The sequence below is a fragment of the Coregonus lavaretus genome (assembly GCF_964263955.1).
Source record: "Coregonus lavaretus genome assembly, chromosome: 23".
Taxonomy (NCBI): domain Eukaryota; kingdom Metazoa; phylum Chordata; class Actinopteri; order Salmoniformes; family Salmonidae; genus Coregonus; species Coregonus lavaretus.
The window spans coordinates 42713927-42728581 of record NC_140010.1 but is presented as its reverse complement, the minus strand read 5'-3'; the positions used below and the strand labels follow the sequence as shown (position 1 = coordinate 42728581).

At 40.4% G+C, this 14655-nt stretch overlaps 1 protein-coding gene and 1 long non-coding RNA gene across 3 annotated transcripts; both read left to right on the top strand.

Annotated features, from left to right (window-relative positions):
- Positions 1 to 3761: 3761 nt before the first annotated feature.
- On the top strand, positions 3762 to 6758 carry LOC311150531 (uncharacterized protein; the record flags this gene model as incomplete). Its single annotated transcript, XM_084188012.1, has 12 exons — positions 3762 to 3772; positions 3893 to 3991; positions 4159 to 4236; positions 4355 to 4435; positions 4529 to 4615; positions 4815 to 4892; positions 5009 to 5095; positions 5177 to 5275; positions 5986 to 6033; positions 6156 to 6236; positions 6351 to 6475; positions 6755 to 6758. Exons 2-12 carry the CDS (start codon positions 3935 to 3937, stop codon positions 6756 to 6758), a joined length of 825 nt encoding a protein of 274 aa, XP_084044138.1. The 5' UTR covers positions 3762 to 3772; positions 3893 to 3934.
- A 4318-nt stretch (positions 6759 to 11076) lies between these two features.
- LOC311099213 lies at positions 11077 to 14251 on the top strand. 2 transcript variants are annotated; one of them, XR_014609693.1, is made up of 6 exons: positions 11077 to 11277; positions 12651 to 12791; positions 12929 to 13062; positions 13481 to 13617; positions 13714 to 13807; positions 13924 to 14251. It is a non-coding gene; the product is annotated as an uncharacterized lncRNA (long non-coding RNA). The 2 variants fall into 2 exon arrangements; XR_014609694.1 differs by lacking the exon at positions 11077 to 11277 and adding an exon at positions 12206 to 12305.
- Positions 14252 to 14655: the final 404 nt, after the last annotated feature.

The window sequence follows — 14655 nt, the reverse complement described above, 5'->3', positions numbered from 1 at the left end:
GATCTACACATATGAAAGCGGTATTTATCGCTCAATACAAAAAGTGGATTTAATATTTTTCTGAATATTCTCTGTTTTTTGGAGTTCCACCTGCAACTGCACACAGATGTTCATAAGAGACAAGTTTCTTCCGAATCGAGAACAAAGAAAGTATCGCCAAGGTTTGTAAAAAAATATCCTGATTATGGTAAACAGCAGCCTATGCAAGATCTCAGATGAGCTTTAGCTCTGCCACTGAGGTTCGTGTTTACATGGCTATCTAGCAGTAATGTTAAAGGCTACTGGCTTTGATTCAGTTAGTCTACTGGGAGGAGAAGATTTGTCTTTCCCCAGGATACCCTTGCTTGTGGAGATAATGCTAGCAACCGAATGCTTTAATAAAGGATGAAGGTATAGTAGACCCAAGTAGCCTATTGTAAACTGTAACACATCTCACAATTTGAGTAACATGCAATTTTATCATTGGGGACATCACACTTTGTGCTATAGAGTATAGACTGTTGGGTTCAACAACATTTCCAAAACTCCATACCTGATCATAGGCTTTTGTTTTGAAATGTGTATGCCAGTAATGTTAATTTTATCACCAGCACTTTTGGAACCATAGCACCACTGTAGCTATATAATCCAACCACCTTGACTGATGACTGTCAATTCCTGCTGGAAGTTTCTAACTTTCACAGACTAACCAACCTTTTCTAACTTTCACAGACTGACCAAACTTTTTTCACAAACGTTTTTAGAGTAAGATTGTTGGTCATGAAGATGTCCCTTTCCTAAAATATTGTAGCAAACAAGGGGCGGGGAAGCGAACCCAGGTTACATGCGTGAAAGGCACACACCCTACGCATCGCTCCAACAGATTTAACCCACTTGGTCAGAATTGTAATGTGGCTCACTGTATTAGCGAGGATCACTACACCGTTTCGACCACTTTGACCACCAATATGCAGCCTACAGTTTTTTAGAGAGACAATAGATTTGTGGGAGTCCTTCGTAATTAAAACACTAACCAGCCGTAACATACGCATTCGATTTCTATTGTCTGCCATTTTCTTTTAGCCTCTGATTACTTTTATCTCCTAATGAAGATTTGTGTTGGTGTACTGGTTTTCCTCAACAGCCACCCTCTTTGGATGTATTATTGTTGCCGGCTGTACAGCCAGAGCTTGTGTGCTCGCCCAGGGTTTCAATTTTAGTCTATTTTAGGATTAGGGTTATGTCATGAAACGTGGGCTACTAGGCCTACATTATAAATATGACACAATCAGCATTTCACTTTGGATATGAATAATCCAAATTATCAATCAGTTATCAAAACGCTCAGATATAACCACCAGGGCAGGAGGACGAAGAGATGAGAAGAGTAGGCTATCTCAGCTGATTTATGCAGGAGATTTAAAATAATAATGTAAAACATATCTGTAGGCTTTTTAGTAACTATTTGAATGATGTTTTAGTCCAATGCATGTTGGTTGAACGCTTTGACACCTTGAACGTGAAAGTGAGTGGTTCAGTGAGTGTCTCCGCCTAGAACATCACAGAGCTGATGAACGCAGCAACGTTCTTTTTCAGAACCATGGCGAGCGCACTGTGACGCTGTCCCTTCTACTCCTACTCAGAGCCATAGATACAGTATTTTCTAAATGGTTATACTCCTACTGTTCTCTAAACAATGGTTTCATAGTTTACAATTGTATAAACTCCCAAATCATGCTCAAAATTCAATTTAATTGATGTCACTGTTGAGTGTTTTTTAATCAGTTAGATAAACATGTTTGTCCCATTGTGACATAGCCTACCATGACTTATGGAAGACTTTGACGTATTAATGGTCCCTATAAAACCCTGTAATTCTAAGAAAGAATTGTCAGATGGTTTTGAACTCAGTCAAAATCACTGCAGTATGTAGAGCGATAATGAGTAGGTCTATGTTCAGTCGTTTGTTGACAGCGACCCCGCTGAGATTCCTCCGCGAGAGGTCGCTTCTGTGAGCAGCTGGCCTGTTGTTTGCGACCGGTTCGGCAGTCTACTTTTATAGCAAATATTACGGTATCGGTGAGGATGCACTGGCCACCGTGGAGAGCGTGGACCGTGTTGTCACGGTTGAGGAGGGTAAGTTTACATATTTGACAATGTCTAAATAGTAATAGTCCCAAATGCCACCCAATACCCTATTTCTTATTTTGACCAGGACCCATAGTTATATGGTTAAAAGGCGCTGGTCAAAAGTAGTGCACTAAATAGGGAATAGGGTGTCATTTAGGTAGCAATCATGGTGATGACATTTTTTACAGTGTAGCCCTAGATTAACAACAACAAACAAACTTGCTCCTTTGAAACCAAACCGTTGCTTTAGGTTTAATTGAACATGTTGGTACATTATGCAGACACATAAATACATTTGATGTCATACAATATAAAACACAAGTAAATATATGATCAGCCTAACTACATGGACAGATGTCTGGTGTCTTGTAGCTAGTATTTCTAAAACTTAAACAATCCTTTATTGTTTTTCATAAAGATAATGAGCCCACCCTGGACCAGGAGGACCCAGTCCTTGTTCAGGTAAGAATGCTGCAGGCCTATCAATAGCTTGGGTGCCAGTCTTTCTGCTCTCTTGCCAATTCCATCGTGGCAATATGATATTGGCATCACAATCCCATAAGGAGTGGACAGAGAGCTGAAACAGACTGGCACCCAGGCTATAACAATACTGCTTCATTAGCAGGATTGGTTCAATAACAATCTGTCATTAAAACTGTCATTTTACTGACTCATAAATTGATCCTGATTTTCTTCCTTAGTATGTGGTTGAGGAGGTTGGGCACCGGCCCTGTCTGGCTTTAATCCCTTGGTCTGGACCTCTGTGGGTTCCCAGCTCTGTAAGTCCATCCATTCTGATACTCTTTGGTCTTCTCTCTGGTCTTAAAACTGGTTTATGTACTTTAAACATAAACATGACGTTTTCTGAAGAACAATATGGAAATACATTTCTGTAAACATATTGCCTATTTTTTATAACTGCAGCCAACATATTACCTTACCCATGCTGGGAGGATGCTGGTGAGAGAGCTGGCAGCGTTAAACACGCAGGTAACCATGCAGATTATTGGACAAAGCTCATCTGATCTAATAGGCAGGATTACCTTCAGTATCCACTACGGTAGTGAAATACTTTGATGTTCGTTCCCTCATTTTCTCACAGATATTCACAGTGGAGCAGCCCATTTTCATCTGTTTCACTCCTGCTAGGAGGATGGTATGGAATGAACTGTCCTCTCAAAATGAACAGGTAGCCATTCATATGCAGGTACCTCAGATGTTTCCTTAACCTTTCAACACAGACCTGTGTAGTGTCTCAGAATCTATCATGCAGTAGCCTCCTCTTGTGATCCTCCCTATAGCAGTCTGTCAGACCTATAGGCTACCTGTCTATCATTCAAACTGACTTTTAATTTGATCCTGTCTTGTTCCTTAGTATGTGGATGAGGAGGTTGGGCAGCGGACCTGTCTGGCTTTAATCCCTTGGTCTGGTCCTCTGTGGGTTCCCAGCTCTGTAAGTCCATCCATTCTGATACTCTTTGGTCTTTAGACTGGTTTATGTAACTTAAACATAAACATGATGCTTTCTGTAGAACAATATGAAAATACATTTCTGTAAACATATTCCCTATTTTTGTAATAGTCTGTAACACTGCAGCCAACTTATTACCTTACCCATGCTGGACGGATGCTGGTGAGAGAGCTGGCAGTGTTAAACACACAGGTAACCATGCAGATTATTGGACAAAGCTCATTTTATCTAATTGGCAGGATTACCTTCAGTATCTACTATGGTAGTGGGATACTTTGATGCCCTTAAAACTGTTCCCTCATTTTCTTACAGATTTGCAAGATTGAGCAGCACATTTTCATCTCTCGTGCTGGCATGATGGTATTGGATGAACTGTCCTCTCAGCTTGAAGAGGTAGCCATTCATCTGCAGGTACTTCAGACATGTTCTTAACATTTATATCTCAGACCTGTGTATTTCAACTATTATCATTGCAGTGGCCTCCTCTTGCAATCTTCCCTATGCCAATATTTTACTCCTATACAGTACCAGTCTATCATTCAAACTGACTCTTAAATTGATCCTGTCTTGTTCCTTAGTACGTGGATGAGGAGGTTCGGCAGCAGCCCTGTCTGGCTTTAATCCCTTGGTCTGGACCTCTGTGGGTTTCAAACGCTGTAAGTCCATCCATTCTGATACTCTCTGGTCTTTAGGGGGGCTTAAACATAAACATAACTTTTTCTAAAATAAACTTCTGGAAATACATTTCTGTAAACATATTCCCTTTTTTTATAGCCTGTCAAACTGCAGCCAATTTATTATCTTACCCACGCTGGGAGGATGCTGGTGAGAGAGATGGCAATGTTAAACACACAGGTAACCATTCAGATTATTAACCATTACTCATCTGATCTAATAGGGATAATTACCTTCAGTATCCACTAGTAGAATACTTTGATATCTTCTCAGATTTTCACAATGGAGCAGCCCATTATCATCAGTTTCACTCCTGCTAGGAGGATGGTATGGGAGGAACTGTCCTCTCAAAATGAACAGGTAACCATTCATAGGCAGGTACCTCAGATGTTTCCTTAACCTTTGAACACAGACATGTGTATTTCAACTGCCAATTGTCTTAGAATCTATCATGCAGTGGCCTCCTCTTGCGATCCTCCCTATTCCAGTCTGTCAGTCCTATAGGCTACATGTCTATCATTCAAACTGACTCTAAAATTAATCCTGTCTTGTTCCTTAGTATGTGGATGAGGAGGTTGGGCACCGGTCCTGTCTGGCTTTAATCCCTTGGTCTGGACCCTTGTGTGTTCCTATCTTTGTGAGTCTATCCATTCTGATACTCTCTGGTCTCTAGAGGATATTAAAGATTAACATCAAGTCACTAGTTTTCTATAAAACCACATAATGAAAAAACATATTCCCTTGTCTTCATAGCCTGTCTTCTCCAAGGCCAAACCAGTCTACTACCTCACTCGTGCTGGGAGAATGCTGGTAACAGAGCTTGCAGTGTTAAACACACAGGTAACCAAACACATTATTAACCAAAGCTCATCTGATCTTATAGGGAGAATTTACTTTACCCTGTTCCCTTTTTTTTCACAGACTTCCAAATTGGTTATTGAGGAGCCTACCATTCACCTCACTGAAGCTGGGAGGCTAGTTCTTGACGAACTGTCAGCACCTTCAGATAGCCATTCACAGGTAGTCAATCACATTATTAGACAGTCATAGCTGATTAGTAATAGTACACATTACCATGTCCTCTATCTCCACAATTGTGTGTCTTATTAATCACAGAGCAATCTCTATAATTAGGGGATGTCTTTGTTTTTCAGCCAAATAGGGAAGACTCTGGTTTTCCCTATGAGAAGTTGCAGCTGGTTGGGAACTGGGGTTCGTTTCATTTCCATTACTGGAAGATCCATTATAGACGAGTGCAGGTACTTCAGACATATTCTTAACATTTATGAACACACCTGTGTATTTGAACTCCCAATTGTCTCTGGGTTTTCTTTTGTATGTCTGTCCCTAATTGAAACCTAGGGGAAACTTGTCGTACGAACATCATGTGGGCTCTATATCACTGCCAGGGATTATACTCAGAACTGAAATCGCCTGCCAAATGTTATAGACATCTACAGCTAACATATAGAGAGAGGTCTGGAGACTGAAGGAGTTTTTTCTTTATAGCAAAATGAAGAGGACATGCATCACCTGTGCATTGTGAGGGGAGTGGAGAAGCAGCTGTGGTGGAGCAGAGTCATCCAGGAAAAAATCCTGGACCCATGGGTGAGAGATTCTCAACTGGTCTTTCGTCTCAAATGCACCTGATTTGTGTCAAATGACACACATGCTATAGGTCTACTTATATTTCCTGGATGAAATGTAATGTTTCTCTGTCTCTTTTAAAGGGTCACGTCCAGGTGGTCCTCACCAACAACAAGGTGACTGGTATTAAGGTACAGTCAGGCAATTTTTCACAGAAAAAATTTTAAGTGGCAAATGTCCATTTACCTATTTGAATAAATACATGTTGACAGAAAATGAAATTACACGTTCTAATCTCTTGCCTCATTTTTAGTTCCTTGGTAGAAGGATCCATGGACTCATGTCCTGCCTTGTCAAGAGGAGGTCTGAGTTCACCTATTATGAGGATGCCCAGGTACACCCCGTTGTTTCTCTGTGTTATGATTTATTTCAGTGTTTGGTTGAGGGGTTTTCAATATGGTGGTTTTCAGTGTTGGGCTGACAGTGTCACATGTTGTGTGTTAAACAGCAGGTGGATATCTCCACCACAGTGGAGGGGTACCAGGAGAGGGGGGATGAGATGATGGCATATCAGTTCTCCACCTCTGACATCATCACCACCCCTCATGAGCCGTCCTCTGGCTCCTCTCACCAGTTCCCCCAGAATTCTCCGCCTCCCCCTTTCCCTTCCGATTCCCCTCCCAGTCCCCCTCCACCTTACCACTCCACCCAGGACCAGGACCAGACCCCTGACAGCACTCCTCAGGTAAAACTCTTTCTACAGTCAATAATTCTTATTTCATTTGTACTTGTGTGTACAGGTGTGTGTCATTGTTTTGGTATCGATAGGTTTGTGTTGTCTGTCAAGGGTCAAGTTGTTAGGTCAAGATGAAAGTATTGTTATGATGTCACTGAATGTTTTGTCTGCTTCAGTTGATGTTGCAGGTGAAATGCAGTTTAGTAGAGTTTAAGTTAATGTGATGTCTGTTTTAGGAGTTTGAGGAGGAGTTTGTGGAGGAGCAAAATGATGCTGCAGATGTGCCCCAGTTGCGGTGGGTTCGCTTTCATGTGTTCATCTACAGTAAAAACCTTTGCTTTGAAATAATCTGCCCAATATTGTAGTTATACAGATGTAGGATCTTAATTTGAGACAGTTTGCTACAGCAGGAAAATAATCCTGCAGCAACAGGATACATTTTTCGTTAGGGCAAATCGAGTCTAAAATTTCAAAGTGGATATTACAAACTTGAAAATTCCAAATACGCTACAAGTTTGCATTTCCTGCCGTGCAGGAAAATTCTCAGCAACAAAAGAGTGATCAAATTAAGATCCTACATTGGTATGGTCTTTCTGAATCCTGCAGTTATAATATAGGCTAACATAAAATGATTTCTTAATTTCATGGCACTGATGTTTTAGCTTCTTAGGTTGAACATTTGTTATTGAACATTTCTATTTACAGGCGTTACTTTGAAAACCAAGGGACAACCAACTTCTCTCTGAGGCTGGCCGGTATCAGACGTGCTATGGAGGTGAGAAAATGTGAATTTAGCACCTTTTGTATTTCACTTCATGAACATTTCTGGACTATTTGTAAATGTTCTGTCTTGTTCTCACAGGCTCTGACATCCTCAGACAGTACCTCCCTCAATTACCTCACCCACGCTGGGAGGATGGTGTTGAGTGGACTATCCGAGCTCAACCAGCAGGTAACCAATTACATAATTGTGCAACGTTCATCAGACCAGATATATAGTTCCCACTGGGCACAGATGTCATTTCAACGTCTCGTTTTGATTTACATTTGGTTGAGTTGTCAACTAATGTGAATTCAATGTGAAATCCCCCCAAAAATTAAAATTGGATTTAGGTTAAAAGACGAAATTCCCTTACGTTGATGACTTCTTTCAAATCCAATCAGTTTCCCACTTTGATTCAACATCATCACATTGACATTTTTTATTGATACAACATTGATTCAACCAGTTCTTGCACAGTGGGTTACCTTTAGGCAACAGTGATTCATAGGGTTTAGTTGAAAAGTTTCAACGTCATACTAGCCAAACAATCGGAGGCCCTTTGAATTACAGACCTGAATCTTTGAGTTTATGATCTAAGTTTTAAGGAATTTTATGATTGTTTTGTTTTGAGGATGTGAGGCAGTTTCAGCAGGCCTACGACCTACTGGTGAACTTCATTAATGAGCCAGCAAACAGGGAGCGACTAGAGCAGGAGATGGCTCTCGTAGGAGTAGGTCTACATGCAAGCTTGAGCGTTAGCTGCAGGCACCGTCTTCTCATCTAACATCTACTCAATGGGACTTTCTAAAGTGCTTGTCAATGAAGATTATGTAATTATCCTATTTGTTTGACTTCAGATCGACCGCATCAACTTCGCAGATGTTTTTTATGAATTCGTTCTACTAAGCCTTCTAGAAGGAAAGACATCTCTTCCTATATCTGTAAGTGGCCCTAAGAATGGAACATCCTGTTGTTTATCTATGCTATACACACTGTTGTCATATCAGATCTGTAGACACTCACTCATGTCCCCTGTTCCTTCTCCAGAAGCCTGGTAGCTTCCTATGAGGATTGACCCTCCTGGAGGAGCCTGGACAGAGGCTGCTGAGAACTTCTACCTCCTCGTTAAGGTACATTTCTCTCTCTCTCTCTCTCTCTCTCTCTCTCTCTCTCTCTCTCTCTCTCTCTCAATAATAGTTCATGATGTGTCTGTTGTCAACAGGGCCAGATGAAGGCATGGCTAGAATCCATCTTCAACCTCAATGAGTCAATCTATGAAAGCCCAGAGAGGCTCTCGGGGGAGGTGATGGGGAATCTAGAAATACAGGTTGAGTTCCTGCTGTCCAGCCTGGATTAAGGTTCCCAAACTGAGCTGAGGGCCCCATCACAAAATAAAGTGTTTTGCATTTAAACATTATCTGTCAATCGTAAACAAATGTTACATCATGTGTAGGGGAGAGTGGGGTAAGTTGAGCCATTTTTTACATTCAGCATTACTCTGTCAAGGGAAATATATTATTCTTTCAAAAATATACAGTATCTGTCACGACTTCCTCCGAGGCTGCCCCTCTCCTTGTTCGGGCAGGCTTCGGCATTTGTTTTGTCTTGTTTATTACACACACCTGGTTCATATCCCCTCATTAGTACCTGTATAAGTGTTCCCTCTGCCCCCTTGTCTTTGTGTGTGATTGTTTACAGTTTTTCTCAATTGCTAAAACACTAAACCCTATTGTCTGAACCAAATGCTCAGTTGCCTGAACCCACTGATTGAATCAATCACTCTTTTGGCAAAACCATAAGCACTTTTCACCTGTTTAGACACAACTTGCCAACACATTTTCATTGTGATGCACCCGTGCTGCATAATGGTGAGCACATGTGACAAAAGTCAAACACAATTAGAGCACAGGTATCACCACTTGAACACAACAACTCAAAATTGATCACACTTGTGGCTAATGATGTGAGGGAACATATACAGTAAGCCAGTTCAGAGAGCACTGGTTTGTGAGGCCCTACAATGGATAGAAATCTGAGAGGAAGAGTTCGTGTGAGAGGAGGTCGAGGTGGTTGAGGTGGTCAGCGAAGACAAAGAACAGTAATATCTGATGAAATCAGAGCTACTGTGATTGACCATGTTCTTGTCCATGGTATGAGCATGAGGGAGGCTGGACAAAGGGTACAACCAAACATCAGTAGATTCACTGTGTCCACCATAATCCGAAGATTTAGAGAAGAGAACAGGTAATTACCTTTTTTTGACATTATAGTACAGTATGTAAATGTTGACAGCAATTACTGTATGACATACTATATACTGTACCACAGTATACTGTAAGTGAATATATGTTTCAGTACATCACTGTACCAATGTACTGTAGTATTGTAATGGAGGGTTGGTCTAACTGTTTGTAGGCCTAGTATTCCATGTATATTTTTTGTAACTCCATGTTCTCTTTTTGTAGAATTGAAAGACTGCCACATGGGGGTGGGAGGACAGGTATGTTCTCCCCACACCAAGAGACCCTAATTGTTGATATGGTCCGTAAGAAAAATGCCATTAAACTGAGCGAAATTCAGCAGAAGATTGAGTTTGATTGATTGAGGACCATTTACATTTTGAGGGTATCAACAGTGTCAGCCTCTCTACTGTTGATCGTGTCCTCAAGCGCAACAGACTGCGCATGAAACAGCTATACAGAGTGCCCTTTGATCGCAACTCAGACAGAGTCAAAGAGCAAAGATTCCAGTATGTACAGGTTGGCATATATCCAGACACATTCAATGTTGATTACTCTAAGTAGTGATTTACTGTAGTGGCCTAAATCACTTTTTCCGTATCACTTACAAAACTATATCTATTTCTACAGAGGGTTTTTCAACTGGATGCAATGGAAAGACCCCATCAATACATCTACATGGATGAAGCTGGGTTTAATCTCACCAAAAGGAGAAGGAGAGGCCGTAATGTGATTGGCCATCGGGCCATTGTTGGTGTTCCTGGGCAGCGTGGTGGCAATGTCACATTATGTGCTGCCATCAGCAATCATGGGGTTGTCCACCATCATGCCAACCTGGGGCCCTACAACACTCACCAGCTCCTCATTTTCCTCAATCACATGCGAGATGCTTTGTTAGGGCAGCAGGATGAGCATCCCATCTATGTTGTTGTTTGGGACAATGTGAGTTTTCACAGAGCCCTCCAGGTTAGAGAGTGGTACAATATGAACCAAGGTTTTATCAATCTTTGCCTTCCACCGTACTCCCCTTTCCTAAACCCCATTGAGGAATTCTTCTCCTCATGGCGGTGGAAGGTATATGAACGCCAACCTTACACCAGGGTAAATCTCCTGCAAGCCATGGTACTTGCCTGTGGTGACATAGGTGTGGAGGCATGCCAAGCCTGGATACGGCATGCCAGGGGTTTTTTCCCCCGTTGCCTGGCCAGACAAAATGTGGCCTGTGATGTGGATGAAGTCCTGTGGCCTGACCCAGTACGGAGACATGATGCTGTGGCTGAGTAATGCACTTATTTGTATATTTTTGTACTTTATTTTTACATGGGCTTACTGTACACAAGTGGCAAACGCATAAGATTTCTGTTTGTTTTTACAAGTGCTACATGTAAATGCACAATATTTCTGTTTTGTCTTTTTGTACAAGTGCTAAATGCACAGTTTTTGTTTTGTTTTGCAACATGCATTTAGCCTACACAGTAAATTCCATAGTGTTAAATATGCAGTGTCAAAGTACATTGACTCTTACAGAGTTATTACTACAACAGTTGGAGTAAGATACCGCCCAGTGTTGGTGAAAAAGTACGTTGTTAAAAGACGCAGTGTCAGACGTACTCTGGAAAGCTCCGCCCACCTACGACTCGTCTCAAACGGACCACACATTTTCACGGCGCCATTTTCTTCATGTGGAATGACTGCGGTAAGTTTCTCCTAAGCGACTATACACACATTATTTGTCATTTTAACAGAAGCAGCATTTAAGAATTACTTTATATCGTTGCTAACAGTGCACTCTAGTTGGTTTTAGGTCTTAAAATGTCGAATTTTAAAAAGGCTAACGTTAACATGTTGTGACTGACTTCTGTCCAGTCCATGTGCCAGCAGTATTAAGCTAACGTTAATTAACATTAACTGACGAACATAACGTTCAAACTAGACAATGTCAGCCCGATTTATTGTAAGTTATGTTAATACAACGTGGAGGGGGGATTGTGTACTTCTTGTTAACGTTCAGATATTACAGGAACATAGCAAAGACTAAGGGGAGTTGGCTAAACTAGCTACAGTTAGCTACGTTAGCTTGACTGGCTAACTATGTGCGGGTGGCATGGATTTATTATGTTAACGGCGGGTAGACATTAACCTTGGACACTGCTTAAGCGGTGTGCCTTTATTTTTTTCCTGGATATTATACAAAATGACTTTCGGGTTTCAAAGCAGCAGCAGTACTGTTAAAATACTTAAGCACTATCTTAGCACACACTTATGGTGTAACGTTTAGCTAACATTATTCAATTCAATGTTATTTATATTGTCAAATCATAACAAGAGTTATCTCAAGACACTTTACAGACAGAGTAGGTCTAGACCACACTCTATAATATACCAAGACCCAACAATTGCAGTAATTGTGCGGGCAAGGCGGTAACATTAATGTTACAAGGATGAAAATCAGACGTTATCCTTTTTAATGTGTTTGACAGTAACTTCAATTTAACTGGCCATTTCTGCAAAAGTGCTGATCATTTCTCAGCACTTTGGTGGCTTGAAACAATATTTTTTCTTATATTTGAGGAAATACTTCTAAAATAAGACCATCAACTTTTTAACTGTGAGAAATTGTACTGATACTATTTGCAGGGAGCATGCTGCTTAAAGCTAAACTTGGAGATGTCCAAAAATTTGTCAGAATAACTGAGCCAAATCTGAAAGACTTTTTGATTGCAGGTAAGAATTTGACAATGTTAGTAATAACTGTCTGAATTTAGCTGTTTAAAATTGATATACTGGAATATTCCTAAAATGATGGGACATGTTAAGTTCTCAGGTTTTTGGAACTGGTCCATTTTTGTACGTCTAAATTTCTTCTGTTTTGCCCTTGGTAACTACACTTTAATTGTGGATGCATTGCTTAAGGTATAGTTATGATGCTACAAAAAAAAACATTTTAATCACTTAATAGTGTTTGTTTAAAACCTATTTTATAGGGTAAGGTAGGTGTACACAGTGAAATTATTATATAAATAATGATTTACTTTTGTTTACACAAGCTTTTATCCCTGTTTTTTCTAGCATTTGCAAAGTTTGGTGTCCCAGCTGTAACAGAAGGTGTGAAAATTGTTGACAGTTCAGGGACTGAATTGGATGATGATGTTTTTGAGGATATTATAAAGGATCCCTCAACTGGGGTGCTAACCATCAAATATGACTCAGGTTTGTTTCAGTTAATTAGACTAATTAATGAATACGTTATTTCTTTGTTTTATGAAGTTCATGGTGTCTATTAAATAAGTGTCTTAGATTATGAGGGAACTATATATAATTCTTTTTCTTCTAAAAATCATGGTTAGAATCTGTCTCCATGGTGGCCTCTTCTGAGCAATCCCAACCATCATCCCTTGATACCTTGGACTCTGAGGATACAGTCATTATTTCAGATAGCCCCTCCAGAAAACGCCAGAGGCTGGATACAGAAGGCAAGCAAGTAAGACAATTCTGACATTTTAAATTCTGTTCTTGAATCTGTTCTCAGAGAATTAAAATTACATTAATATACATTGTAAATTACATGGTTTCAAAACATTTTTGAAGTCCTGATTAGGGATGTCCCGATCAAGTTTTTTTAAGCGCCCTATCCGATTAAAAAAAGTATCTGCTGATATTGAGTCCTGATCAGATACTTTTATTTATTTATTGATAATACAGTGCACACTTCGAGTACATTCAAGTTATTGTCGCTGTCTGGAGGGAGTTTCTTACCATTATTGGCTTTTTCATTGGATTTTTGTAGCACTTGCAATCTTTGAGATTGGATCGGGACATCCTCTGACATCATATTAGTTTATTTCCAGTTTATTTGCAGTGGACATAACATGCAGAATTGTTATGCATTTTGTTTTAAGTTGGTGGAATCAGCTCTTACCAACAAAACCGGTGGGGAACGTATAATAAATGAATACAACCGAACCAAGTCCTTGACGGATGAAACAAGACGCAAAATGGTGAACATGCTGGCAGCTGACATGACAGAAAAGAATGGGTAATTTGTTAATAGTCCTTGTGTTCTCAATCTGTAAATCTAAATCTGAATCTAAGTGAATATGACTGCACAATCCTTTCTTCTTCAATTTTGCAGTACATCTCCACCCAGACAGGTGAAAGAAATGTATGCCAAAGGAATAGTGACCTTATTCCCGTACCTCAGTGACCCATTCTCTAAGAATGGCTATGTGAGTTGCACACAGTAATAGTTGTAATGTTAAATGCTATTGGAAGTTTTTGAATCCTACCAGACCATGTTGTTTTCAATGAAGTATCCATTTTTGTTATCCTTTCATCCTTCAAGGAGCATTATTATGATGGCGAGAGTGGAACTGGGTACTTGGCCTGGAGGATTAAAACTATTCAGAGAGGCACCGCCAAAGACAGGCGATCATCATTCGGAGGTAATACTGGAAAATGTATGGAACAAAACAGTTGCTAGATCAATAATTGCATTTGTTGCACTATTTCTCAGACATATAGTATAATGTGTAACTACATCCTTCAATTCTGCTAGCTCCCTCCCTCTTAGCAAATTTAAAGAAAATATGCATCAGAGACCTACAAAGGACTGTGACATAAGGGGGGGTTGCCTCGACACTGACTGGTCGAGGCAACCCCTGGCAAACTGGCCTTGCAAACTTTAGGGTGATTTAACTCTTCCGAGTCGGCGAACGCTTCGGCGCGTTCAAATCGCGGGCCGGCTTTAGGACCGCGCAGCATCCAAACCAAGTGACGCAGAGGGCTGCCGTCGATTTCATGCAGAAATGGAGACCCGAAGCTACGTTTTGAGTGTTTGTTTCATGTAAATACACTAACTAAAACCAAAGTTATGATAATTTCAATTCCATGAAAAAAGTGCGTCAAAATATGCGCTCTTTTATGAGCGCTTTGCATTTATTATAATAACTTTGTCGTCTTTTGTGATAAAAAGGAACGGAAAAAAACGTGTGCTTGTGCTAACCCGGTTCTTCAGGATGCACACGAGTATATAAACATTCATTCCCATGACAACTAGCCATTGCGAAAGAACGAA